General features: G+C 38.8%; 1 protein-coding gene across 1 annotated transcript; it reads right to left on the reverse strand.

Annotated features, from left to right (window-relative positions):
• On the reverse strand, positions 1-26,144 carry nudt14 (nudix (nucleoside diphosphate linked moiety X)-type motif 14). The gene is made up of 5 exons (XM_060866540.1): positions 25,964-26,144; positions 10,400-10,443; positions 7,409-7,473; positions 5,369-5,657; positions 1-449 (listed from the first exon to the last, which is right to left on the reverse strand). Exons 1-5 carry the CDS (start codon positions 26,042-26,044, stop codon positions 200-202), a joined length of 729 nt encoding a protein of 242 aa, XP_060722523.1. The 5' UTR covers positions 26,045-26,144; the 3' UTR covers positions 1-199.
• Between the last annotated feature and the right edge of the window lie 224 nt (positions 26,145-26,368).

The raw sequence follows: 26,368 nt of genomic DNA on the forward strand, positions 1-26,368 counted from the left end.
TTTTAAGTCTTGTTTAATACCAAGGAGGAATTATGGCTAACATTAGTTTGAGGCAAAGTCTGAAATAAGACAATAATTAGAGTAAGAAAAGAGGAAAGCAAATAAGAACACAGTATTCAATTCAATAGAAACACAAAGTAATACAAAGTTTACATACAGGGTGCTTTAGAAGGTTGGAAGAAACAATAGCTGTCATCCGTTACACATTAGTGGAGATTTTATACTTGGGTGCCATGTTGCTATGAAACCACATGAAGCTGAAAATGACACCCATGGTTTTGGAGATGCTCTCGTCATAGGCGAAAGTCATGGCCTCATGCAGGGGCACTTTGACCACCTCAATCAGCTCGCCTTCTTGAGGTTGTCCACCACCCTCGCCAACGCGGTTCTCTTCGGACACCTCTGCATAGAACATGGTCTGCCTGGCTCCCGTAACTCCTACTCCTGACCTGTAAGGTAAGCAGCAATACGTAATTGCTAAGTGATGTAATGAAAGGAAGTAATGGATAACAAACAGAAGACTGCTGATCGTTTCACAATTAATTCATTTAATAACCTTTTTATACTGGTTATGATTTCAGTGGATCCAGACCCTATCCTAGGAACACATGGAAGAAGGCATAAAAACACTCTGGGGATATTTTAGACTAGAAGGAACAAGGAGGAAACCCTTGGGGAGACAGTAACCTTGAGCTATGGGACACCAACACTACCTCCTATGCCACTGTACCACCCTCCTTAGGACTAGTGTTACATAATAAAATGTGTTTATAAAAGCCTTGAGCAAGCAAATATGGAAGGCTTTCAGGATAGTATTCAATCTCTTAAAGAAGAGCTGGTGTTAAATATTTTCTATTGAGGTGCAAAGTCATGAAGCTCTCCTTACAGAACAGAAACGGTCATTTTTGTAACTCTACAACCAACTGGAGTCAACAGCCAGTAAGAACGCTTCTACACCACCAGCTCTTTCGAGTGTATAGCAGACTTTTATGTATGGACGGGCTTGAACCCTGACAGTAATTCAGGCCTTCAAATAAACTTTGATAAGCAAGGCTGTGCCTGAATCAGTGCTTCACCTGAGATGCCGTCAAGGAGATATCACTATGGAGATCTCCCATAGGGCTTTCAGATGGAACCCAAAGGTATTTTAGAAATGTTGGAAATGGAAAAACACTTCCTTAATGCTTCCTCTTTCTGAAATAGTTCCTTAATTGAGATATAAGCTTAGAAAACATGAAAGAGTAACATTTTTTAAAAAAAAATCTAATCATGAGGCCATCCTTAAAAATATTTTGGTTTGCAGTAACAGTAATAAATAAATAAATAAATAAATATATAAAAAAGGGGGGTCGGTAGGTACGTCTATATATATATATTTTTTTTTTTCAAGTTTCAATGTAAAAAAAAAAAAAAGTACAATTTTGGTGATGGTGATTACGTAGGTATGAATTTAAATAAATTAGCATATCGTGACGTCACTGCCTGGGTCTTCAACCCGTGCCTTCGGGCACATCATTGCAGACTTTATTTTGATGCTGGGCACAGTTTTTCCAGATCTTCGTGCCAAGTTAAAGCGGTGTCAAGCTGTTTTAATGAATTTTTAGATGTATTATGGTGCCCGAACCCGTTAATATTATTTTATTGCTCTTGTATTAGTTGTTTGAAGAGTAAAAAAAAAAAAAAAAAAGGTCGGTCTTAACGCGCTCACACAAGAACACTCCGTTTTATCCAAGTTAAATCTAACCAGAATGCGTGGGTTGAGGTTACAAAAAACAATACTGAATGTATTAACATTCCAATAGAATTTCACAGCTTGCTCAGAGCAGCCAATCCAGACACTGCATACAAGATTGCATACAAAAATGCCCATATGTGCTTTTCTGAAAATTGTTTTGCTAATAGTGGGTGTATATTTTAAAGATGAGGTTTGGATAAGTACTGAAGAATTGAAGTGTCTTTCTAAGAGCCTGCACATAACCTGCACTTATGTTTCATAAGCTTACCATGTCCATGGTACTGTTTAAAAGCACATGCTGGGTACTGTTACATGAGGGTATGATGGTTATGGTGAAACTCACCTACTGAGAAAACAAAAATGCAAAACAAGATTATATAAATACTGCAGATTCCCATGCATTATTTGCAAGGGTTTCAGAGGGAATCGGAGGAATAAAAAAATCAAAATAGAGTTGTACCACGACCATAAGAAGGCCAGTTTAAGATATCTGGCCTTCTTATGGTCGTGGTACAACTCTATTTTGATTTGTACCACGACCATAAGAAGGCCAGATATCTTAAACTGGCCTTCTTATGGTCGTGGTACAAGATATCTGTAGAGGACATTGGTGGAAGATCTGCTGTGAGTCTACTGATGTGAGCTCTGCAGTTTTCTTGTCATCAGAGGGTTTCAGGAAAGAAGAACCATCAAGAACATCAGTGAAGATGTACAAAAAAAAAAAAAAAAAACACAGAGGTGGCTGTGGATCAAGAGGCGTGAGCCATGGTGTAGTGTGCCAGTAGGACACAAACTGGAGAGTAAGCAAGATAAGGGTGTGTTATGATCGAAGACCCAAACACCCTACCCTATGACCTTGGGTTTTTCACTGATGATGTATCCAAGTTGCACCATAAGGTGTTTCAAGAAACTTGCATTAAACTGTTTTTCCCCATTTCATTTTCTCATCATTGGAATCAATGATGAATACCCTACTTTAACAACACGGTTTCAAAACACTGATTATGTTAAAAAATCCCTTCTATGAGCAATCATCACATGAGTAGGTCACATCTTCACCAAGAATTCCAATACCTACCTGCGCTTCACAGACATTATCCAGTATAGCATCATATCATCTAAATTGCCCCTGAATACACAAGGCAGGTGCTACAATCAGGCCTGCAGGTGTTTATAATGGCCTAAACAGCAGGTGTTGAGCCTTAGTGTGTGTGTGTGTGTGTGTGTATATATATATCTTTGCTAGAGTGTGTTTATGACAGCATGTTGGTTTGAGGGAGTGTTTGTGACTCCATGTAATGACACACTGGATTAGAACTGGGTGGGTGAGGTTAATCATCAGAAGCAATAAGCAGGTGTGTATGTTCCTTCTCTCTCACACACAAACACACGAGACGTTGAAGGTTTATGACCGTCTCCTCATCCAAGTCTGATAAGAACAATGTCTCTTCCTGCTGCTCTAGACAGTGTTAGAGAGGTGTGTTTAACCCCACACTTCACTTATATGCGTTCATATAATAGCTCTGTGAAGTACTAATACTAAAGGATTACTAAGTGTGCAGAACATCAAGTACAAGCAACTGAGGTCTTTGAACACTGTTAAGCCAAAGACATCCGTTTTGTTGTTTGATGCCAAACGTTTACGTCAAATTTTCAGAAACAATGGATCACAAAAAAAAAAAAGAATAAATGGGTCTTGTGTGATTACAGGTTGTATTAGATCTTTATCTCAGTCGGGTGAGTGCATGGGTGTGTGCCTGCAATGATAAGTTACCCTACTTTTATTTCTCCCCACACATATAATTATAAACAATAGAGGTGTACTGCAGGCAAAGTATAATTGTTTTTCACAGCACAGCACTGTTGACTTCACAAATCTGATTAGTCAGGTGCTGAATTTGTTGTTTATTTTGTGGAACAGCACCTCTGACACCTCTGCAGTTCCAGCTGCAAGGTTTATATTAAATATTGCACGTGTTCTGGCATTCAATTAACTCTACAGTACTTCTATGTTGAATTCTTCACTTTATCTAAGGCATAATAAATCTATAATCTAAATGGATGTGGTAGCCTTGTGGATAAGGTATTGGGCTACCGATGGTTAGGTTGTGCGTCCGATCCCAGGACCACCAAGATACCACAGCTGGGCCCCTGAGCAAGGCCCTTAACCCTTTAATCATTCAGTTGTATAAAGTGAGATAAAAAAAAAATATATATAAGTCGCTCTGGAAAATGGTGGCTGCCAAATGCTGGAAATGTAGCTAATAAACGGATTACCAACATGTTATTTAACAAAGAAAGAAGCTGAAATGTTCAACTTTGCTTTGAAGGCACGTTTATTTAACATTTAAAAAAGACGTGCAGAGTTAAAGTTGTGATTTGTTTCACCCAAGGACAGTCTAAGGAAAGTCTAAGGATGCAGGATGCTGTAGTCTGTGTTTTCTAACAAACTGCATTGTGCATTGTAGTAACCGCTTTGCTTCAGGTTAACTTCAAGAGAATGTGATGTCCTGATGTTGACAGCAGCATTGAATGTAGCTATAAATAGACAAAAAGTGTATGAATAAAATAACAAAAAAGACATGGTACAAGAGGAATAAAACATCTTTCCTCGTTGATTGTTTTCCCAAAACAGCACCTACTGTCATGTCACTGATTCTCTCTACATATCTTAAGTAATCTAGTTTCAGCCAAATGTTTGTATACTTTTTAACAATCCTAATGATATTAGGACTTAAAGGAAAATTTGCTTCAGAGACAAATATTGAAGTTGAGGTCTACTACATAAAAAAGAAAAGCAGGCAATAATCTGTACAGTATTTGTTGGAACATCTTTAAGACAGCTGGAGAAGCATGCTGGGTGGCTATATTGCACTTGATGACAAAGTGCAGAGGCTATTTAAAAGAATCTTAAATTTATCTTGTGATTTGTCTTGCTTGTTCACTGTATACTTTTGTACATGTTATTTCACTTCAATGTCTTCACTATAAAGCTAAATGAGTAAGTAGTTATAGTGAGTATGTGTTTAAACGTTTGATGGGTAATGTGAATGTACAAAACTTCTGTTTTTTTTTTTTCAAAACTGTCAATTACTTGATGATTGGCTTGTGTTTTGCCGTGCTGAAACCAAGCACAAAATTTGCCTAGCAAAAACGCCAGTTCCCACAAATGAGAATTGACACAATTTCTCGTACAGGTTCATTTCACTTTGATTGAGGTCATCAACGTGAACTTTGATCTGCAAATTGAAAAAACTGAAAAGTGTGAGCCCATAGGGAACAAAGCGGTGGTGATAATTCTGTAAAAATCCCTATTCATTAACTCACACCTGACATTTGACTCACTGTTTTTATTAATGTTTCAAATAATTTCATGTTTTGTAATGAAATGTAATTTAATATTCAATGTAATTAAAATTAATGTAATTACATTGAATATATTCATTAGCTGTTATTACTCTGTAATCATGACACCACAGACGTCGTCAATACTTGACCTGTAAATGCCTTATTTTGACCGTTGCTTAAGATTTGACCTTCAGCTACAACTTCCTGTGCTGCTTCCACACAACTGACTGTCAAGATTTAGATAAAATGTTACCACATGCATGTGTCAAAGATGTGTATTCGGACCTGTATGACGTGATCCTCCTTAGCTTGGAAACAGGAACTTCATAGCCACACTCCTCCAGCACTTCCTGGCAGGCGATCTCCTCCAGGGAGAGATCTGGTTTGTCTACGATGCCAGCGCAGAGCTCGTACGTCACCCCTGCTGAAGCCGGGGGCTGGTGAAGGCGACTGGCCTCCTCGCTTCCCTCCTGTTCCACCTCTGTGGCAGCCGTGGTACGGCCCTCGCCTCCCTGCTCTCCTTCTGGGTCGGCGTTTGCAGGTTTCATTTTCTCCCACTCACACATGTACACGGCTGTAGAGCAAGCACATAACATGGTCACGTGCATATCCACAGGTAGTGCTCTGAAGGTTGGGAAGATAACAAGTGGACCTGAGGAGTAACCATGCTTATAACTACACTGTTTGAATGGAGTGAATAAGTGAAACGTTTCTACAAGGTGTGAAACAAAGAAAAAAGAGGAAAACGCTTTTACAGAGGTAACATGTTTAATCCCGTATGACTGCCTCCTTAAACCAACCCAAATCCTTTCAAACAGTTTGACTCCTGGAAAAGCCGTACACACGATCGTGTCCGAAAGGCTTTTTTGTAACACCATTACCTCACACAAAAACTAGCCTTCTCTCCATGTATTGTTCAATACATGAGGAGAAAAGAGGGGGAAAAGGAGAAGTCCTATTCAATGCAAGACCTTCCTTCCATTCTGAGGAGAAAGGCACCGTCTCTGGTTAGCATGTGAAGAACAATAGTGCAGCGGCACGGTGTGGGGACGGGCCTCACGTACTACAGAGCACAAACCCTTCACTTGCATGACAAGCTTTTGACTTGAAAAATACTCCATTACTAGATAACCGATGTTTCCAAAGACCTTTAATACAGGCCAGAGAGCACTATAAACACTATGTATCAGGGCCTGCTGTATGTTGTAAATATTTAATTATCATGTGAAATTCATATAAATTTAATCTACAGTAACGGTCATTTTTGTTTTGTTGTGCAAAACATACAATATAGACCATAACGTTTGCTGCATAGCACCAGCTTCTGCAAACAGTTATAAAAAGATAACTGATGCTGCCAGGTGGCTCCTTATGAACTGAACTCTGACATGCTTAGTAATGAACACAGCATGGTGGATTTGGGTGGAAGTCTAGTCTGTAAAGAATACTGTTTTTTTTTAGGTTGCACAGTCAACTCTGGTATAAGATTTAATGACACCCTTTAAAAAAATAGGCAAAATACATGAACACCTATAGTATGTGTTCAAAATGAATCATTCTCCTAATTCAAAAAAAAGGGGCAAAAGCAAAATTCTCTAAATACTCTATTTCGCAATGTGGGATGTGGGAGCTCAGTGGTTAGGGTGTTCGACTACTGATCAGAAGGTCATTGGTTCGAATCCCAGGTCCACCAAGTTGCCACTGCAGGGCCCCTGAGCAAGGCCCTTAACCCTCAATTGCTCAGGTGTATAAACTGAAATAAATAAAAAAACGTAAGTCACTCTGGATAAGAGTGTTTGCTAAATGCTGTAAATGTAAATATTTAGGTTCATGAAGGGTGCCAGTAATTCTAAAGCTGACTGTTATGCAAGACATAAAGCAACAAACCTATTCAGGTTTGGAAAGGGTGTAGAGAAAAAGCTGCATGCCGTGGCTGCGACAAATGCAGACGCAGCTACACACGTTAGTGACCAAATACATGTGGTAGGTGCGGTAGACCTTAAGCAGCAGTTCTGACACGATTCTCTGCTGATTCTGCCTCTTTAAAAAGAGGGAGAAGTGCAGCATAGATGACTAGAGTCTCCCCTTCTGCATCCAAATGTAGAACCGATCCTTCACAGATGGCTTTATTATCCTGACCTTTGTCTGACATTTTACACTGAAGAACTGATCAGTCTATGAATGAAACACTTAAATGTAATAAACATGATTTAAGGCAGAATGTTTTGGACTGATTAAGTTCTGACGTGAGATTTCCGAGTGATATTTTTGAAATCTTTTTTAAAAAATGACTTTTTATTTATTTATTATTATTATTTTTTTTACCTGGGCGGAATTGCTTGACCAGGATGAAGCAATGAGAGGTGGTATTGAAGATCAGCACAGAGACACTGAACAGAGACAGAGAGGAAGGAGGGAAAAGAAAAATAAAACAGAGCACAGCTTATTATTAAATGTCTTAAGTGATGAACAACTATAATGAAAGCAACAATGATCAGTTGTTCTAGAAAGCAAATCAAACATGTCTCAAGGCAAAGGTACGTTCAGCACCTGACATCAGGCTCTACTGACACTTACCCAGGTATCAAGAGTGAACCTTATTAGAAGCAAAAAAAAAGCATGGAAATCTTACTAGGAGAAATCATGTATGTATCATATGTTCGTTATGAAAAGGCCAGATATAAGTAAAAATATTTCATTCATGAAGGCTAAAGCTCTCACCAATATTGTTTCTATATAAACATCTATCACACAAAAACAGCATGCATGGGCCCAAACCTTTCTCCATCAAGCTCCCACGTTCACACAGGATTAACACCCTGCCTATTGTCCTGCCTCCTCAGCCTAGGTCTTAAGATAGAGGCTAATACTTTAGGAAGAAGAGAATAAATACCTGCATCTAAGGAATCTCAGTATAATAGGATTTCGGCAAGCTAAGAAAGGAAATCCAGCAAAGCATGCCGGGACAGCCAAGCATTTGTTGGCGAACTGAGAGCAAACTAATCACTCTGTGGAGCAAGAGGTCAAGCCATCCATCCATCCAGAGCAAGTACTCTCCCACAGGCACCATTTATTCTGCCCATCCAGGACCTCCAGCTGCTTGAGGATAGACCCAAAAGCCACTTGTCTTCTTGAGAAGGTTGTTGAGAAGTTAGGTGAGCCATGACTGACCGGGTCATGTGTGTGCGCATTTGTTTTGAAGGCTGTGCAGACCGAATCCTGTCCACCCTGTTGGGAAACCGGATAAATGTCTATAGAAACAGGAAGCCTTATCCTGATTTTCCCATAGTGAAATCTGTATATTACCATTCCACCTGGCTCCTTCGAGGAAGCACACAGACAAGCAGGGGGACTTCACCCTTGAATATGTGCTCTCTGAAGGCCAGAACCAACAGTTTGTAATATGTAGGCTACCCAAGAACAAGCTGATACATGCATGCAGACATGCACAATTAAAGAGTCTGGGAGGAAAGCCTATTATCTGAAGACACCATGAATCATTTGTGCCTGTGTTCCTTATTAAGAGGGCCAGGTTCCTTTTGAGAGCCTCTATCTCTCTTGACCACATCTTCAACCTCCTATCCCCTGCTCTAAGCAGGAAGAACTGTTGTTCCCAGCACCCATGACCCCCTCCCTCTGTCTCTTGAGGGAGCTTGGGCTCAGCTGAACCGCAGTGACTGTGCATCTGCTGGGTCAGTGCACTGGCGCGTCCTGGCATGTCCCAGCATCCCACACCACGCTGCTACACTTGGCAGAAGAGAGAAATGCTGCCACGGAGGCACGCAGAAGATTTCACACATCATTAAACCTGTCCTCTGTTAGCACTATTTCACTTTTGTGGCACGAGATGAATGGAGAGGAGAAGAGACATGAAGTAGAGTGACAGTTTGAGCTGTGCTCATATTAGGGTTATCTGATCTGCCGAGTGCCCTTGCATTTACATAAGCAAGTAGATCTGAAGATCTCCTCTCTCTCACCCCTAAGGCTCAAGGACAATTGACACCGATTCTCTGGGCTTCTTACCTCTAAGGACCAGCAGAGTGTTCACAAAGGACTGCAGCAGGGGCACTAATGACCTGAACAGATGCTCCTCTTAATGGCTTTACCTTTCAATTGCAGCATTCCCTCTTCCACCCCTCCACACTATGTCTTTCTTACAAATCCACTACTCGTACTAACCAAAACAAACTCAGACCAAACAGTGCAGCAAAACAATGCATTAAATACCCAAATTAAATACCCAAACAGCACACTGCAGCAGTCAGAAAACTGTCACATTCTTTTTATTTACAATCTTCATGAAATATAATATGCTAAAAGATACCACACCAACACTAGACACTACCACATAAAACTACTAGATTCATTGGCATACTGAGTTTTATCAGTGCTATTAAAATAACACTGCAGTATATCTACTCAGTCAGTCCTGCATCTCTCATTTGGTTCGTTCAGCCTTCTCTCACAGCTGGTGCCTGTGTTTTCATTAAATTAACCTTCAACGTCTACACCTGAAAAAGTGATTAATCACTATATACAATCAATCAGTCTCTTCTCTCCCATACTTTAGTCTGGTCCTCCTCGTTCACACCTTTTCATATGAAAGTCTATCAGGTTGAATATATATACTGTCCGTAGAGGGATGAAAAAAAGCCCTTATAAGAGAGGTTAGTCGTGATATCTGGTAGCACTGGGAGGCTCGTAAGTGCAATAGCCTAAGGACGTATGCTATGCAGGGTACTTGTTTTGTGGGAACCAGGATCTCCATTTTACTGCTGAACGGTTTATTTCATCTGGATGACTCAAAGGTAGCTCAATCCAGTGCAATAGTGCAATAGCCGACTTCCTCTTCTAGCACCGAGGTGAGAGATTCCAGGCCTCTGCTGCTGCTTCTTATCTCTTGTTTTATAACAGATAGAACGGTTTACATAAAATGCCTTGATTTATATTTGCAACAGTAAACGCAGCAGCTCTATAAATCAAATAATATTAAAGTGGTTAGTTGAGCCAACCAAAACCCTCATTTCCTATTGACCAAAGACCAAGAGGCTGCGATGGCACGTTATCAGTCCTGCATCTGTCCTCAATGGTAAACGGACTCATTTAAAAAGAAAAATGTTTAAGGCTAGACAAAGAGAAAGCAGGGCGAGGCCCAGACACTTGTGTGACTGTTGTGGAGATAAGCTTTTAGGAATAAAAGGCAATAATGTTAAAAAGATATGGAAATATGCCATTTGGCTGAGATGCTTTAAATGGAGGCTTCTGACACACTTCAGTCAGTGAAGCACGCAAATGGACTTCGAGATGAACCCTTACCTGTCATGGGTTCGCATAAAATCCCACGACTTCTTTGTTCCATTCTGTAAAGGGGGGAAAAAAAAGCCATAATGTGAACATTTATATGTGTAAAAAAAAGTAACAAGTATTATTTTATAATATTTTAAAAAGGTTAGTTATCATATCAGCTGCCCAATATGAACAAATGGATAATACTGCTGTTTTACCATTCCCTAAATATTGTGATTAAAACTATTTCTAAAAGAATGTTAAGAGAAATATTGTTTACTTTAAATAATTGTCATGCTTTTTAAGAACGTGTCGTCACTTATAACTCCGTTCTCGTTGGTATCATCTTCTCTTTCTGGATTATTTTAGCACCGATGAGATCTCAGACCATTCTTTGTTCACTCCTGTACCATAGTGCATTATAGCTGTAACACTGAATTATCTATAGTGTCATATAAAATGATTGCTGTACATTTTGCTGTAGATGTAGTGAACCATAAAAAAAACCAATGCATGCTTCAGGCGATAGATGTAACACAACAGTAATATACACTATGAACAATGATTGTGGTCACTGACACATTGATAATGTTACTTCTGCATACTTAAGCCCTATAGTGTAAGTTTTAGTGCCACAGTGCCTCTGTTAGGCTATTTGTCATGTTTCTACCCAACACTGCGGACTTCGCTGATGGACTGAAGGCCTTTTTTAATTTCTGTTTGGTAAAATAAAGCAAGAGTTACAGATGTACAGCCAGCTGTAAGTTCATTCATTCATTCATTTTCTACCGCTTATCCGAACTACCTCGGGTCACGGGGAGCCTGTGCCTATCTCAGGCGTCATCGGGCATCAAGGCAGGATACACCCTGGATGGAGTGCCAATCCATCGCAGGGCACACACACACTCATTCACTCACGAAATCACACACTAGGGACAATTTTCCAGAGATGCCAATCAACCTACCATGCATGTCTTTGGACCGGGGGAGGAAACCGGAGTACCCGGAGGAAACCCCCGAGGCACGGGGAGAACATGCAAACTCCACACACACAAGGTGGAGGCGGGAATCGAACCCCGACCCTGGAGGTGTGAGGCGAACATGCTAACCACTAAGCCACCGGGCCCCCCCAGCTGTAAGTTCTTTATCCAAAAAGGAAAAAAAAAAACACAATACACAAATAAAGTGGACCACAAAATGAACTCCAAACGTTCAGCTGTGGGTCATTTTGAAGGGGTCTGGGTTTATCTGAGTCATTGATGTGAGACCACTTAGAACATGGAGAGTGTTTTCACACTCGGTTCGTTTCAGCCTATTTAAGTGTGGCCTGTGCGTCCTCCCCCTTCATCTGAGCCATATGTGAATACTCCAAATGAACTCAAGACTCCCAAAATTCAGAGCATGTCTGGAGGGGTCGACCTTACTGAATGTCTATAGTAGCTAAAGAAAATGAGACAAAACTACGTCTAAGCACAAGACTAAGACGGTCAATTACATGTCCAAAAGTTTATGAAAATGCCTTTCTACCATTTAGAAAGTGAGTTAATAAAATATGATACAATAATTAAAATACAGCTGCATCATGATAAAAAGCACTCGTGAGAATTGGGTTTGTATGTCAAGACATTTTACTGAAATTAAGCGTGGAAACAAAGTAAATAAGCATGACGATAAATGCTGGTGTTTTAAAACTGGAAGTTTATTGAGAACTAAACTTAAACCTGAATAAATAAACCTGAATGTCAACTCCGTGTTGCGTTTACTTTGGGTGGTAAAAACATAATTTTGCTTGCTGGTGGACTGGATGTGCACCGAGCAACAGGAACACAAGCAACCACACAATGTCCACAGACCACAGTTCAAAGTTCAGCTAGGTGAAAGTTTCCCTTCTCCTTCAGTAAATTGGCTTTTCCTCCATGGGAATGTTATTTGCGTTCGATCTTACCGCAGTTTTAATTAAAAAAAATAAATAAAAAAAACAAGACCGCGTAGTTTTCTGTGTAGCCGTTGCAAATGATACAGCTGAATAGAAGTGTAACATTCCCACTACACTAATTAAATAATGTTGGAAGAAATCGTTCATTTTTGCACTTAAATTAAGATTTTAATAGCAAAATAGACTTCCACAATTTTTATAATTAGTTTAGTTTATAGATATTTTTCAGATTTTTTTAAGAATGCCTTTGAGATAAGAAGGTAGTATTGAAATCGTTCTCACAGCTGGATCGGGAAGCTGCTGCAATTACACGCACACCAACAGGAGTTCGTCGTTTACGGGAGCGACGTCTCGGCACGTACTTCCAAGGAAATGGCAATCATGTAGAAAATGTTTTGTAAATAAAGTTACATTGTGCTAAAATGTCATTTCCCCTATGTAGGAAGACTTCAGAGACACAACTGTAGTTTAAACACTTTTTTTTTCGTGGACTCAACATTTTTCCAACCCATAATTCACAACCGTCTGTGCAGATTTTTCATAACCAGTTGATGCCTGCACTCTTTACATAGAAAACATGAACACTAGGTGTAAAATTCTTGGAGATTTTATCTTGGGTATTAGTATAAATGGCATGAATACAGCACACAAATGGTATGTTCTGTACTGCAAGTCAGTACATTTTTTTTTTTTATGTATTTCTGTTAACAGAAGGTAATGACCATTCCCAATTTTTTCTGAATTAAAAATCTTTTGTTGTTGTATTTATAATTTTTACCAAAATGATTAGTATTTTTTTTCCACTTTCACGTTTATATCTTCAAAGTAAATGGTGATATCAAACCGATTTCTGCTCTCTTGTCCATAAAATACGAATCTTATTTTTAACCACTAAAATTTAGAGTAAGTTAAACATGTCTCACGCTGAAAGCTAACAGACTTGCGGCTATAATTTGGTTGTTTATTCTATAGGCTTTAAACGATTGCATTTAGTTTAAATTCCCTCAAACCAAAAAAAAAAAAAAAGTCATTTTAAGTCAGAACTTAAGAGAAGCAGTTCTGTCTATGACATGAAAAACCATTTAAATACCTCCTCCAAAACCCTGAGCATGACCCACTCAATCAAAGTGGCAGGAGGGCTCGGTTAATAAATAGCAAATCTCCATTAACGGAAATGTTCATGCTTAACCCAGAGCACTGGCCTAAAACAACAATGCAGGGAGTGTGACTCTGCATGCAGCTTTAGTAAGCAAAGCGTGGCAAAAGGGGCCCATGGGGTCACTGCTGCTGCTGTATGCGACAAGTTTTGGCTCCAAAGCTTGCGCTTGTGGAGGGAAAATTTGCATAGGTCAGTCAGATGTTCGAAAATAGTCTAATTTAAGATGGACATGACCAAAATACCTCAAAGAGAGCTTCACGAGACCGCTTTTAATTGTGGAGGAAAACTTGAGGGAAAAACTTTCAATTCAAATGTTCATTTATACCTAAAACCTGTGAAATTCTTAATTAAAACACATTTCTGTAACAGGATTATGCGGTGTCTTTTTTCTTCTTTTTTTAAGGCGTTAAATCTTAAATCGCAACACACATTTAAAAATAGCATGCACACCTTTTTACTTGAGCTCATTTCCATGCGCTTCAGAGGCTGTAAGGAATCCAGAAGTATAATAAATGCCTGCTAGCATGCACGCCAGGGCAGAGGTGTTTACCCTCTTCCTTAGCACCTCAAAGTGAGCCACACATATTTGTGTAGGCGAGAAATCCATCATTACTTCCCATTCGGCAAGGTGAGTAGGGATAAAAACGACCCATCGATGGCAAGTGCGTACTTGAGCGCATAGTTGTGGAGGTGGGAGTAGGCATGTTTAGATAGGGGATAATAATACAAGATAGCTGGTAAGCTTCCACATGGGCATCTCCAGTCCACAGTCCACATGACACCTGACCGACATTCTCTAGGTACATGTGCATACAAAGAAGTGCGCTTGTGTAATTTATTTGGGCATTTACTCAAACTTCAGTTTGTACCTTGAAATGCATACCAGGGTTCCTACAGGTTTCTTCAAGTTAAATTCAAGTCTTTTTAAGACCTTTTTAAGACCATTTATATAAAAAATTAATACCTATTTCACGTCCCTACCAGCAAAGAAAAACAAAATCCTTGAACTTGTGTTCAATTATTTTTCAAATGTGGAATGGGTAAAAGATAAGCCAAGCAGTGTGAAAAATAAAAACATTTCAGTAGGCCACAAGAAAGTTTGCCGAACAATGTTAAGTTGTTTTTTAACATGAGCTAGCTACTTATTCCATGCTGGGAATATGGGGAACTGAGAGACCCCTGAACAATAAACATCGAAAATCAAAACTCAACAATAAATTAAATTAAATTAAGAAACACAGTCAACTCCTTAGCTCTTCACTCAGGGCAGCAATGTCTTTATCAAGGTCAGGCAGTTCCGTCAACTTCTCCTTATGGCCTCTCTGCAAGAGGTTGGACCAGGAGATCAGGTCAGCGTTGGTGTGGACCCAAAAGCTGTGCGCAGATCCACTCTAGTTGCGGCCATAGTTGGAGGTTCTGCAGCGCTAGCAGCAAGCTGACTAATATTAGCTCCTGTTGCCACTTAAGGCACATTAGCAGATAGCTGGCTAACAGTTGGTTGAAACACGCAGGCGATGGAAGGAGTTTGTTTTTGTCAGGAGTTTGTTATTTAGAGCGTTAATGTGCTTGGACGACTTGGCATAAGACTCTAATGCCTTCATTCCCATTGTACCTAGCTGAATCCTTTTTTTGCATATGGGGCAAAACGCCTCAAAAACGTTGTTGTCCACTGGTTTTATCCAATGACGAAAAGAGTTTTTATCCAGCCACGCTTCATTAAATTTACATTTCCCCATAACCTCAGAATGAAATTGGTAGCTAGCTAACGTAAAACTTTAAAAATATAACTGCGTGCGTCAATCTAGTGTTAATTTCGTCACCTATTTTTAATTTAGTCTTAGTCTTGTGCCAAATGTCCTTGTTAGTTTTAGTCATATTTAGTCATTCACATATCTTTTTTGTTAGTCAAGTTTTAGTCGACTAAAAGTCCCGTCATTTTAGTCTAGTTTTAGTCAAAAGAAAACTCAAGGTATCTTAGTCAAGTTGTAGTAGAATAAAAGTCTTTTAATTTTAGTCTAGTTTTAGTCAAAAAATTGTAGCTTGACCACATCTGGAATCTATTGTAAGAATAAATACAACGAGGCCTCATTAAATGCAATAATATCAGGAACACAAGTGTTATAGTGGAAATAAATAACTTAATGAAAAGCCTAAGATTAAAACTGTAGGTGTGTATATATATATATATATATATATATATATGGACTTGCGGACTTGCGCTCAGGAGATTTTTTTTATTTATTTATTTATGGACGAATTTTTTCTACGCACACACTATTTTATTTCTTGATAACAGACCGCTGCAAACTATAACACACCGTTGCCATGAAAAACAGAGCGTTGCCATGGACACACAGGATTCTAACCGTAGAGACGGAGCGCACTGTTTTCTTTAGCGGAAACAATACAATTGTTTTTAAATCAATAAACTCCTTTTTAAAATCAGCATTTTGTGTCAAATTATTGATTTATTTGTAGGTAGCAATATAATAAGCGGGATCCGCTTCGCGGACCTGTAACTTGAGCAACAGCGAAGCCGCGAACTCGTTGTGAATATTTTAAAGGCGTAACAGCTGATGAAAAAGCAGAGACAATTGCAGACGAAAATGAAGAGAGATTTTATCTTAGTTTTTATTTTATACAAAACATTTTCGTCTCGTCTTTTTTCGTCAACAAAAATGCATGTTAATTTAGTCTTAGTCAGCGTTTTTGGACAGTGGTGCAGTCTTGTCATCGTCTCGTCTTAGTCAGGAAAAAAAAGGTTGTTGACGAACATATTTCGTCTCGTCTGACGAAATTAACACTACGTCAGTCAACCTTTCCTGTGCAATGCTGAGATTTTCATTGATTTCTCGTGCTTCTCCTTTGCTTGTTGTGTTGTGTTGTAGTCTATGGCTGTGGTGTCATAGCGCGTGACCTTTCTTTACTGAAGGCATCACGTGTTCGCAGTATTTTGTACGGTGACCCGGGGCTGCGTTGCGTTCTCAATTATTGGTTCCGCCACTCTTTTATACTACGTCATTTAATCAAAATAATCGACAAATGAAACTTTTGAGGAAAATTACAGTATGGAGAAGTTACATACAGCACAATTTTTAAGACCCAAACATCAAAATTCAAGACTTTTTAAAGACTTTTTAAGGTATTATTTCCAAATTAATAAATTCAATGCTTTTAAGAACTTTTAAGACCCCGCGGGAACCCTGGCATACATAAACTGTGATGCATTCATGCCTGCTTTTCATGAGCATGTGGGATCAAATTCCACAGAAAACTAAACTATTACCTCCGTCTAACCCTGATGATCGTGACAGCTGACCAGAGCAGACTCACAAGATGGAAAGAGATGCAAGTTCATACAAAGCTGGTACGCTAGTAGCGTGAAGGCGCTGTGCTGACTCGACATGCCCGGAAAGTGCAAGTGATGCGCAGGCCGTCATCCAGCCGCATGCTCTTACAAGAAAAGCACAAACTGACTGAGAAAACAATTTTAAAGTGGAACCTTAGGTTTACAGAGCTCCTCTGTAATTACTGCCATAAGATCTTGCTGCATCATCAAACAATGCCAGAGCCGTTTCCAAGTACTTTCGCCTTGGGCCAGTGTCAAACAAGTACTTTCGTTCTAAGCCCTCATCAACCCATTTGAGATTGTGCTAAACCTACCTTTATTCTGATCTCTTGGAAATTACTTACAAAATAACAAATGATGTATGTTGTACAATCAAGCACAATGTAACAGGACATCACGTTAAGACCACAGTTTATTATTAACATATATATTTGACTAGAAATAAGTGCTTAGAGTATAAATAAGAAAAAATAAAGATATAAGTAAGAAGGTTTGTTTACTTGAAAACTGTGCTATTGTTCAACATAACTGTATGTAATAAAAGCATATAGTCTATATAAAGAACAGCATACAGTAAAAGCCAAGGGCTTTTTTAGAGATGCGTATTAGACAAGCAATGAGAGCAAAGTGACAGGCAGCTATAGGAAGAATCCCACATATGTCACTTCCAGTAATGATTAAAATAAATAAATAAAAAAAATGTTCTCTTCCAATAACCAGGTACCAAGTCAGACACCATAAACACTGTCCAGCTAAACAGAGTCCAGAATCAGCCAATATTAATATATTCTATGAAAGCTAAGAAGAAAACACAACAGTGAAGTGAATGTTTCCATCAAGGTCCCATATATCTTTTCGGTATGGTACAAAGTTCTAATGTATGATGATTCAATATGCAATTTAAATAGACCTTAAACATTATTATGACTTGAATATGGAGGAATGAATGTGTGTGTACTCAACAAACTGAGATGTGCACCACAAAGTGCTTGATAAATTTAAAACTTTAATTAGTGAAACAAGCCAAATTATTCTTACTCATTATTTTGCTATCACAATACACCTTATGTTTCCACGTTAAACTTTAAGTTATTTTTATAATTCTTACAATGCTGGTAAAAACAAAAGTTCTATGCAAAGTAAAAACTAACAAACAGTGGATAAATCCACCACTGCTGTAATTGAAATAAAAAAGCACTGCCTATGGTCCATGAGAAGAGACTGGCTTGTGTCTGTGATCAGTTTAATTGCACCATGTTGCATCACTCCTAATGATCCCTTGCTGAGGGACACTAGCCTGCAATGACCTGCTGAAGTACCAGTTTCTTTTGTAGGCTTTCCTGTCTATCCTCATGCAGGCCAAGGCCCATGCGTGGTAAATGCACAGATGGTACGGCTCTTTATTATCAGGGCCACTCACTTGGTAAGTGTGAAAAGCCCTTTGGAACCCTGGGAAATCTCTAAGACAGTGATTACGAAAGAGATTGGAAGGCCAAAAGGAGGGGGAGATAAGACTCAAAAATTAATGTTCTTCCCTTGGCTCTACTTGCAATAAAGGATCAAAAGTGAAAGGGGGTGGTGAGGTAGACCTTGTACTTTAGGACGCTTGAAGCCCAATTACCATCAACTCCCAGTTTATAACACTGTGACCCCAGGAGCTGTCATGAATTCAATTGCTAGCATGCTGCCGTTTACAATAAGGGCCTTTAATTCTCACCATGTGCTGTACAACTTCTCAGGATTTAAAGCCCTCCTCACACCCTATTCCCAACAGGCAATCACACAGCCAGTATTAGAAATGAGTATTCATGGGGTTAGAGATGCTAACTAAGTGTGTGGCTGAAGAGTGCAGGTGGCAATTAAACCCCTGCAGACATCACGCATGAGAGGAAAGATGGAGGTGCTGATGTGTTTAAAGTACCAACTAAAATACTGGTGAATTGCCTCAGAATCTATAAGGGATGAGAACAGATGATGTTCCTCAGAACGGCATTGCATTTTTTTTTTTCGTTGCAAATCTATAATGGACAAAGGCTGGGGGTTATTTACACTTATGGCATTTAGCAGATGCCCTTATCCAGAGCTATCTCTATACTGTAAGTTATCTCTATATTGAAGTGAAAACTTGTATGATGCAGTGCCAGATTATAATTTTTACTATATTGTTGATATTGTGAAAAACTTAAGAAAGCACGAAGAAACTTACATGCAGTTAAAACTATGTACTATTCACAGTGGTGATGCAGATTTTTATTACTGGATAAAACATATACCTAATGTGGATAGTGTAGCATGAGTGGTAAAATTAGAGCTAGGTTAGGTTAGTTTAGAACACAAAAGGAAATAAATGCAGAGTAAACTGAAGAAAAAGAAGATCCAGAAGGGTTTTAAACTATTCAATATTAACAGACTCTCCTCTTAGCCCTGCCTTCTCGTCCTTACTTTCTGTCAAGGTAAATGGAAAATTATACGAGTTTCATTAATCGGAAATAAACCCCATCAACGTACGTTCGACTTAGCTATCTTTGTTAAATATGTACTTGTTTAATATTAGCTAATCACTATACTGTATTTATTCAAGCAAATTTTGACCTAGAATGGTAACAAACGACTTTTTCAAGGGTTTTGTTGACAAACAGAACAAAAGAAATCGACACAGACGTGTACCAAACACATTATAAATGAAACACTTCACATAATTATAAAAGTCTTTTCCTAATAGTTTCTTCTGTCTGTCTTTTTCTAGGTTCTGAACGATTACATAATTTATGACATGATATTAAATAAAGAAATAATTAATTTAAAAACATCAGCGAGGAAAATTAATCACAGAAGCATAATGATTAGAATAATTTAATAGTTTAATACAGTTATAGTTCAGATTATTAAACATGCATTAGCCAAAGTGTAGATTTCAACTGACAAAGACACTGTAATAGCAAAACACAGCATGAATCTTATATTTTGTCGTTTTTATAGCTTGAAGTCACAACTGTGCCATGCGATTAAGATGAAAGCATGTTGGATGCATTGCTACTGAGGTCTGGGGTGAAATGGGCTTACAAGGAGCTTTAAATAAAATAAAGGCATATGAAATTTAACTTTGGATTAAATTATTATTTTAAAATATTCCATATATATCTCGGGATAACACGCATACAACTAGAGTAAATGTGTACAGACATATAGGGGTAACATACAGTACAGACAAACATACAAATATGAGCAATACTTTTAAATGTGCAATATAAAAAGTGCATACACAATGTCTATGTGCGTGTAGTCTTCTTTTTCTTATTATTACAATTTTTGTTATACTATGTTAGATCATGTTATTTCGATCGTAAAAAATATTGTTATACGTATTTGATAGTCCACCCCTATAATGGACGGTGTCCGGGTGCAAGGCTGAGTGACCAGTACAGGTGTTGCCTGGGGCATCCAGATACACAGCCAACAGGTGACTTTGTCTCATCCTGAGCAACTGCACATTTCCAGACATCCACATCACACACTGCCTCACTTGCGTGTGCAGGTTAATAGCAGTCTGTGCACTGCTTCAGCGCAAACAGTCCAGATCTCTAAGGTAAACAAAAGGACTTTAATTACATCATGTAGCAACAAGTGTAACAGAACCCGACAGCTATCAAACAAACCTCTCGCTGTATAAACAACCAGAGGACGCCTCCTTACTGAGCACAAGCTGCTTCACAAACACATGTAGTCAGTGTAGAAATTAATGAGCACTAAAGTACAGAAGAGAAAGGAGGTTACCAAATGAGGGAAAAACATCAACTCTTTGCTGAAACAAAATAAGTGTGTGCGCTTGTAAATTACATAGGGAGGCTGAGAAGAGCTTAAAAGGGCTTTGTGGCTTTAAAACCTCAAGTCTTGCGCACCAGAGAACAGAACGAGGAATAAAAGAATAAAGAACATAACAGAGCAGAGGGAGTTCAATCTGTGTCCATCTGCTGTCTCTGCCACCGCAACCCCCTAAGCACATCCACTCTCCTTCTACACCAACCTACAGGTGTAAATATTTAGCCCTTTATCAAATTAGCCCTTTATCCTCTAGCCGTCATACACGTCATGATGCAAACTGACAGCTTATTTCTACCGGGCCACCATGACTAGGTCTTTCCATGAGCATGCTGTTTCTCCACCACTTCCTAACAATTTAAAGCCCCAACTACATCCAGCATGAAGGTATATAAAAGTAAAAAAACTAAAACAAAAACCCTGATACAGAATTTGATCAGTTCTCTTCCAAAGACACTTTAACGTACAGGAAAAACACTACAAGAGGCCTATCTAAGGAAAGACAACTGTACTTTATATTACCACGTGAGTGATTTATGAAGTCTTTCAGAGCTCCAAAAAGTCATTGTTCCCATGAACAATCCATAATCTCACAGGGAAGTGATACACAGGACATAAATACAATGCCATGAGTGGCGACTGAAAACGCCCGGCTACAGGGCCGAAGCTACTCCACACAGTGGGAAAATGTTCTCGAACTAGTTGCCACCCAGCTCTCACCATTATATAGCTCATAGATCAGACAAGCTGAGGAAATAGTTTGAGGTTACCAGCAAATGAAGGCCACACAATGTTGGGAAATAGACATGGCTATTTTATTCACTTGCTCCAATAACATGGGTGGTAGTGCTTCATCGCTGGCGACACGTTCCCCATGCAAATCCCATGAGAAATCCAGAGTAATAACTAGGCCAGATTCTGCCAGAAAAGGCTGCTACTACAGCCAATAAAGCAGAACACACATGGTGTGAAAAAATGTCAGACATTATTCCATGCCTTAACAAGCTGGCTGCCAAAACAACAGTACTGAAAAGCATGTCTGCATCTCACCTTTCCTTCACCACACGTGATTAGTGGATAATCAACAAAACATCACACACCCTATCATCAGAAAGGTCAAAGGACATCAGTGACCTCACTGACCACCTGTGCATTAGCTCTCTAGGGTGACCTTAACAACATCCATCTGACGTTTCAGCAGATCATCTGCTCAAAGATCACGATTAGATGGAGTATGCTACTCTTTTTTTTTTTTTTTTCCACTTATCTTTGAAGATGCATTAACTGGCCGGAACGCAATGCTTCCAGAATGGAAAAAGATCTTGCTCAGTCTACTCTAAATATTGCTCATCTGATATTTTAATCACCCCTGTTCTTTCTCTTGAACATCTGCCCATTAAGTACACCCAGTGAGCTGGTTCTTGACCAATAACCAACACATGTTTCCTTGTCTTCCTCACCCTTTGCTCAGTCCAGCATGCCTGCCCCCATTGTTCCTCGTCTGTTCCTCCCTACCCAATTCACACCGTTGTCCATCCGCCAGCCCCTGTCATAATCCACCACCTCCTCCCACCTTTCCACAACATGCTCTCTTTGATACCCCTCCTCTCTGGCTCAGACCCCTATGGCTAAAGCAGCAGGTTGGCAGCTGGAGCAGTTGACCGTGTTGGCTCAGCTGCTAGCTTACAAGACATGAGTGAATCCTACGTTTGCACGAGAACCACTCTGGAAGCTCTGTGCCATGCAAATTTCATTATCCAATGTGTTGGCTAATTAATGAGGGTTTAATCTACCTGTTGGGTCAGCATTTAATGATTATGGTAAATGAGATGTTATGCTACTAACCACAAGCGCAAATAATTTCAGAAATACCAAATACATTTAATCAAAGGATTTTCAAAGAGAAAGGCCAATCAAGCTGTCTAAATGTGGACTAGACACACGTCCACAGTTCTCATAACTACTAAATTAAGTAAGGAAGTTGGTAGCAGCAGTCTCCTGGTACACAGTGCCAGTAGGGACATGTGGGTGGAACAGCACACTGACTCAGTGCTGCGGCTGATGTGGCTGCTGCAAAATCTAAGAGGAGGGGGAGCTGCCACTTATCCAATGCAGCTTTTGAACAAAAGAAAAAAAAATGTGAGGCTATTTAATTTTAGCTTTTAAGCCTCCTTTTAAGCTGTGCCTGTAGTATAAGTGACAAAGGCGAAGGCAAAATAACTGAACTAAGTGGATCATTTTTGTACAAGCCAAGAGATTAATTGCAATTTGCAAGCATCACAGAATGCACTTTAACATACCAATCTAATGGGTTTTGAGGGTGCCACTCATGCCTACATCATCACCAAAGTCATAGCACTTATCAAGTATAAAATGTATATATAAGCACTTGGTTCTAATCAAGGTCACAACGAATCTTAAGCCTATCCCTGAAACACTGGGCGTGAGGTGGGAACGCGGCATGGATGACGCTCCTGTAGGTTTCTGGGTACTGTGAACACATTCACACACTCAAATCAGGCCTACAGACCTGGGAGGAAATTGGAGGTGGACACCCATGTGGACAGAAAGAATATACAAACTCCACACATGATTTGAGCTCAGGATCAAACTGGGTACCCTGTAGCTATGAGACAGCAAGGCTAGCTGTCTCACCTCCATATATAATATTAAGAACAACATTCCACTCTGAACTTTTATACTGTAGCTAAAATTACCGACTTCATGGACAAATTTGAATGTCCTATAGAACTACTAAATCTACTAAACTAAAGCAACTGCTACTAACTAGAGAAAAGAAGGTCAATGAAATGACCTTTTCTAATTCTAAATGACCAAGGTCTTATTTTCATTGTTAAAATGGCTTTTTACTCTGTCATGTGGCCAAGTCAAAGTTTAACATGCACTTTCAAAACTCTTATTGAGAAACATATTTACACATCACTATACTTTAAACTTCCTCATCTTCAATCTTTCACAAGCTTACCATTTTTGAAAGTACGCTCATCATATCATTATCAGATTACCCAACATCATACTAAATGACATCAGTCTGATATTTTGGCCTTCCAGAAAATGATTTGCCTACACAACATGCATCACCTCATCAACTCTGCATTACTAAAATGAGTGAGAGTCTCATGAGCACGGAGTGTGATTGCGCCATGAATTCCATCAGCGCTGGCCCAGAGCACCGGATGCGGCTGACTAAGAACAATAGGCCTAGACCTGGGGATTGCCGCTTCAACTATAGAGGAAGGATTACTACATGGTAAAAAATGCACATAGTGCCAAGCACAGATGGTGTACAACACAATCACATTGAGGAAGCGAGTACAGGTGCCCCACAAAAACCAAGCACTTAATGCATTTCAGGACAACAGGAGGAAAAGCGATGTTATACCAGGAAACGTTGATGAATTTGCTGAAAAGTTTACAACAGCTCTGACATCCCATAGAACTAAGTAGCAGGAATAAATGTGATCACAGTAATGTATTCATGTTTAGATGACAGGTTATTTGTAAAATAAGGTCTAGTTTGTAATAGCAAACATCTTTGGGAACTTCTTTTGGGACAAACAAACATATGGGCTTTGGATTTACAAAATTTTATCTGTATAAGAGTAGTGTTTGAATCATTTAATTAATTTTTCTCATGCTATTTTTAGATTTATCGTGTCCACAACACCTGGAGCATGTGTATAGATTTCTGTGTGCATTTTTCTTTCCTTTTGTAAAATTCAGAGCAGTAGAGATCAAGATCAACCACCACCAAAGTTTCCATTGCTGCAATAGATATTATTTATCTAATATAAGCTTAAATGTCTCATCACTTGAATTAAATGGGTTTAACAGAAACCTTAAAAACAAGCATTCAAAATAAAAACACTGCTGCTGTATATTGTACAAAAAGCACAATACTGTTATCTGCACTACCATGCACTTCTCAAACTTTATGTACATTACTGATTGGTCATATATTCTATATTCATATTTAATACTCGTACTGTCTATATTGTCTCACATCGTCTGTATTGTCATGTGTAATCTGTATTATCTTGTCTTGTATAGTCCAAGCTAAATGTATAGTATAGTGTTATGTATGTCTGTATTGTATAATCTGTATTGTCTTGTATAACCCAAGCTAAATGTATAGTATAGCGTTATGTCTGTATTGTCTTGTATAATCTGTATTGTTTTGTCTTGTATAACCCAAGCTTAATGTATAGTATTATGTATGTCTGTATTGTATAATTTGTATTGTCTTGTATAATACAAGCTAAATGTATAGTATAGTGTTATGTCTGTATTGTCTTGTATAACCCAAGCTTAATGTATAGTATAGTGTTATGTCTGTATTGTCTTGTATAATCTGTATTGTATTGTATAACCGAAGCTTAATGTATAGTATTATGTATGTCTGTATTGTATAATTTGTATTGTCTTGTATAACCCAAGCTTAATGTATAGTATAGTGTTATGTCTGTATTGTCTTGTATAATCTGTATTGTTTTGTCTTGTATAACCCAAGCTTAATGTATAGTATTATGTATGTCTGTATTGTATAATTTGTATTGTCTTGTATAACCCAAGCTTAATGTATAGTATAGTGTTATGTCTGTATTGTATTGTATAATCTGTATTGTATTGTATAACCCAAGCTTAATGTATAGTATTATGTATGTCTGTATTGTATAATTTGTATTGTCTTGTATAACCCAAGCTAAATGTATAGTATAGTGTTATGTCTGTATTGTCTTGTATAATCTGTATTGTATTGTATAACCCAAGCTAATTATGTCTGTACTTTTGAGAGTCACAAACAGCTGGAACCGAATTCCTTGTGTGTAAACACACTCGTCCAATAAACCTGTTTCTGATTCTGATTCTGATATATCAAAACTACAATGTTTTGGAGTAAAAGTTCAGTAATAAACACGTCTTGGTTTTAAAAACAAAACAAACACATTATGCATTATGATGATTATTTGATTATACAGTCGTGTTCTGATCATTCTGTGCTTTGAGGAATATAGATGCTAACTAGCTAGCATGAATATTACAGAACAAGAGAGAAAGGGATTCCCCTGGAGCTGGTTAGCACGCTGCTAACCAAGCTAAAGCTCAAGGGTTTTTATCTCCAGCCACGTATTTACCACACAGACACCGCACAAAATCAAACCCCTGACCCGAGTTAGACTAAATATGACTGTGAAGCATAAAGACACGTTTTTTTCCCCCCACATAAAACAGCAGTGACATGAGAATGTGAGGCTGAGCTGTTAGCAGGAAAATGAGTGGAGTCTGACAGATGCTTTATTTCCGACTCACCTGGTTATAATGCACCGTGAAAGGTTTCAGATAATTCGAGCTGGTGCAAGGAACCACCTGAATATTATTAATCTGCTCCATGATTCACACACACATACATACACACACATACATACACACATACACACACACGCAAACGTCCTGACAGCACAAACCGCAGCACAAGCTACTCTGGCTAAATGTAACATCTACGGAAGCCTGTGAAGTACATCATAATAATAACAACGCTGTTATTTGCTTTAGCGTGTGTCGTGCTCATGGAAGCTTTTACGGTGTAAAAGGGTTCGACGCTGAGACCGAAGATTTGCAAACCGAACAAAAAAAACGGTGTAATTGTAAACTTTTCTTTCATCGGTTCAGTAAAATGAGTTGAAAAAAGCGAAGCAGGTTTTTTCCCGCCTCTTA

Source organism: Tachysurus vachellii, chromosome 3 (assembly GCF_030014155.1).
Source record: "Tachysurus vachellii isolate PV-2020 chromosome 3, HZAU_Pvac_v1, whole genome shotgun sequence".
Taxonomy (NCBI): Eukaryota; Metazoa; Chordata; class Actinopteri; order Siluriformes; family Bagridae; genus Tachysurus; species Tachysurus vachellii.

Coding starts and splice junctions, on each gene's coding strand:
- nudt14 (XM_060866540.1), bottom strand. CDS start 26,044: ATGGAGCAGATTAATAATATTCAGGTGGTTCCTTGCACCAGCTCGAAT. Junction 7,474..10,399: donor TTTATGCGAACCCATGACAG/GTAAGGGTTCAT, acceptor GTCTCTGTTCAG/TGTCTCTGTGCTGATCTTCA. Junction 5,658..7,408: donor GGTCAAGCAATTCCGCCCAG/GTAAAAAAAATA, acceptor CTTGCTCTACAG/CCGTGTACATGTGTGAGTGG.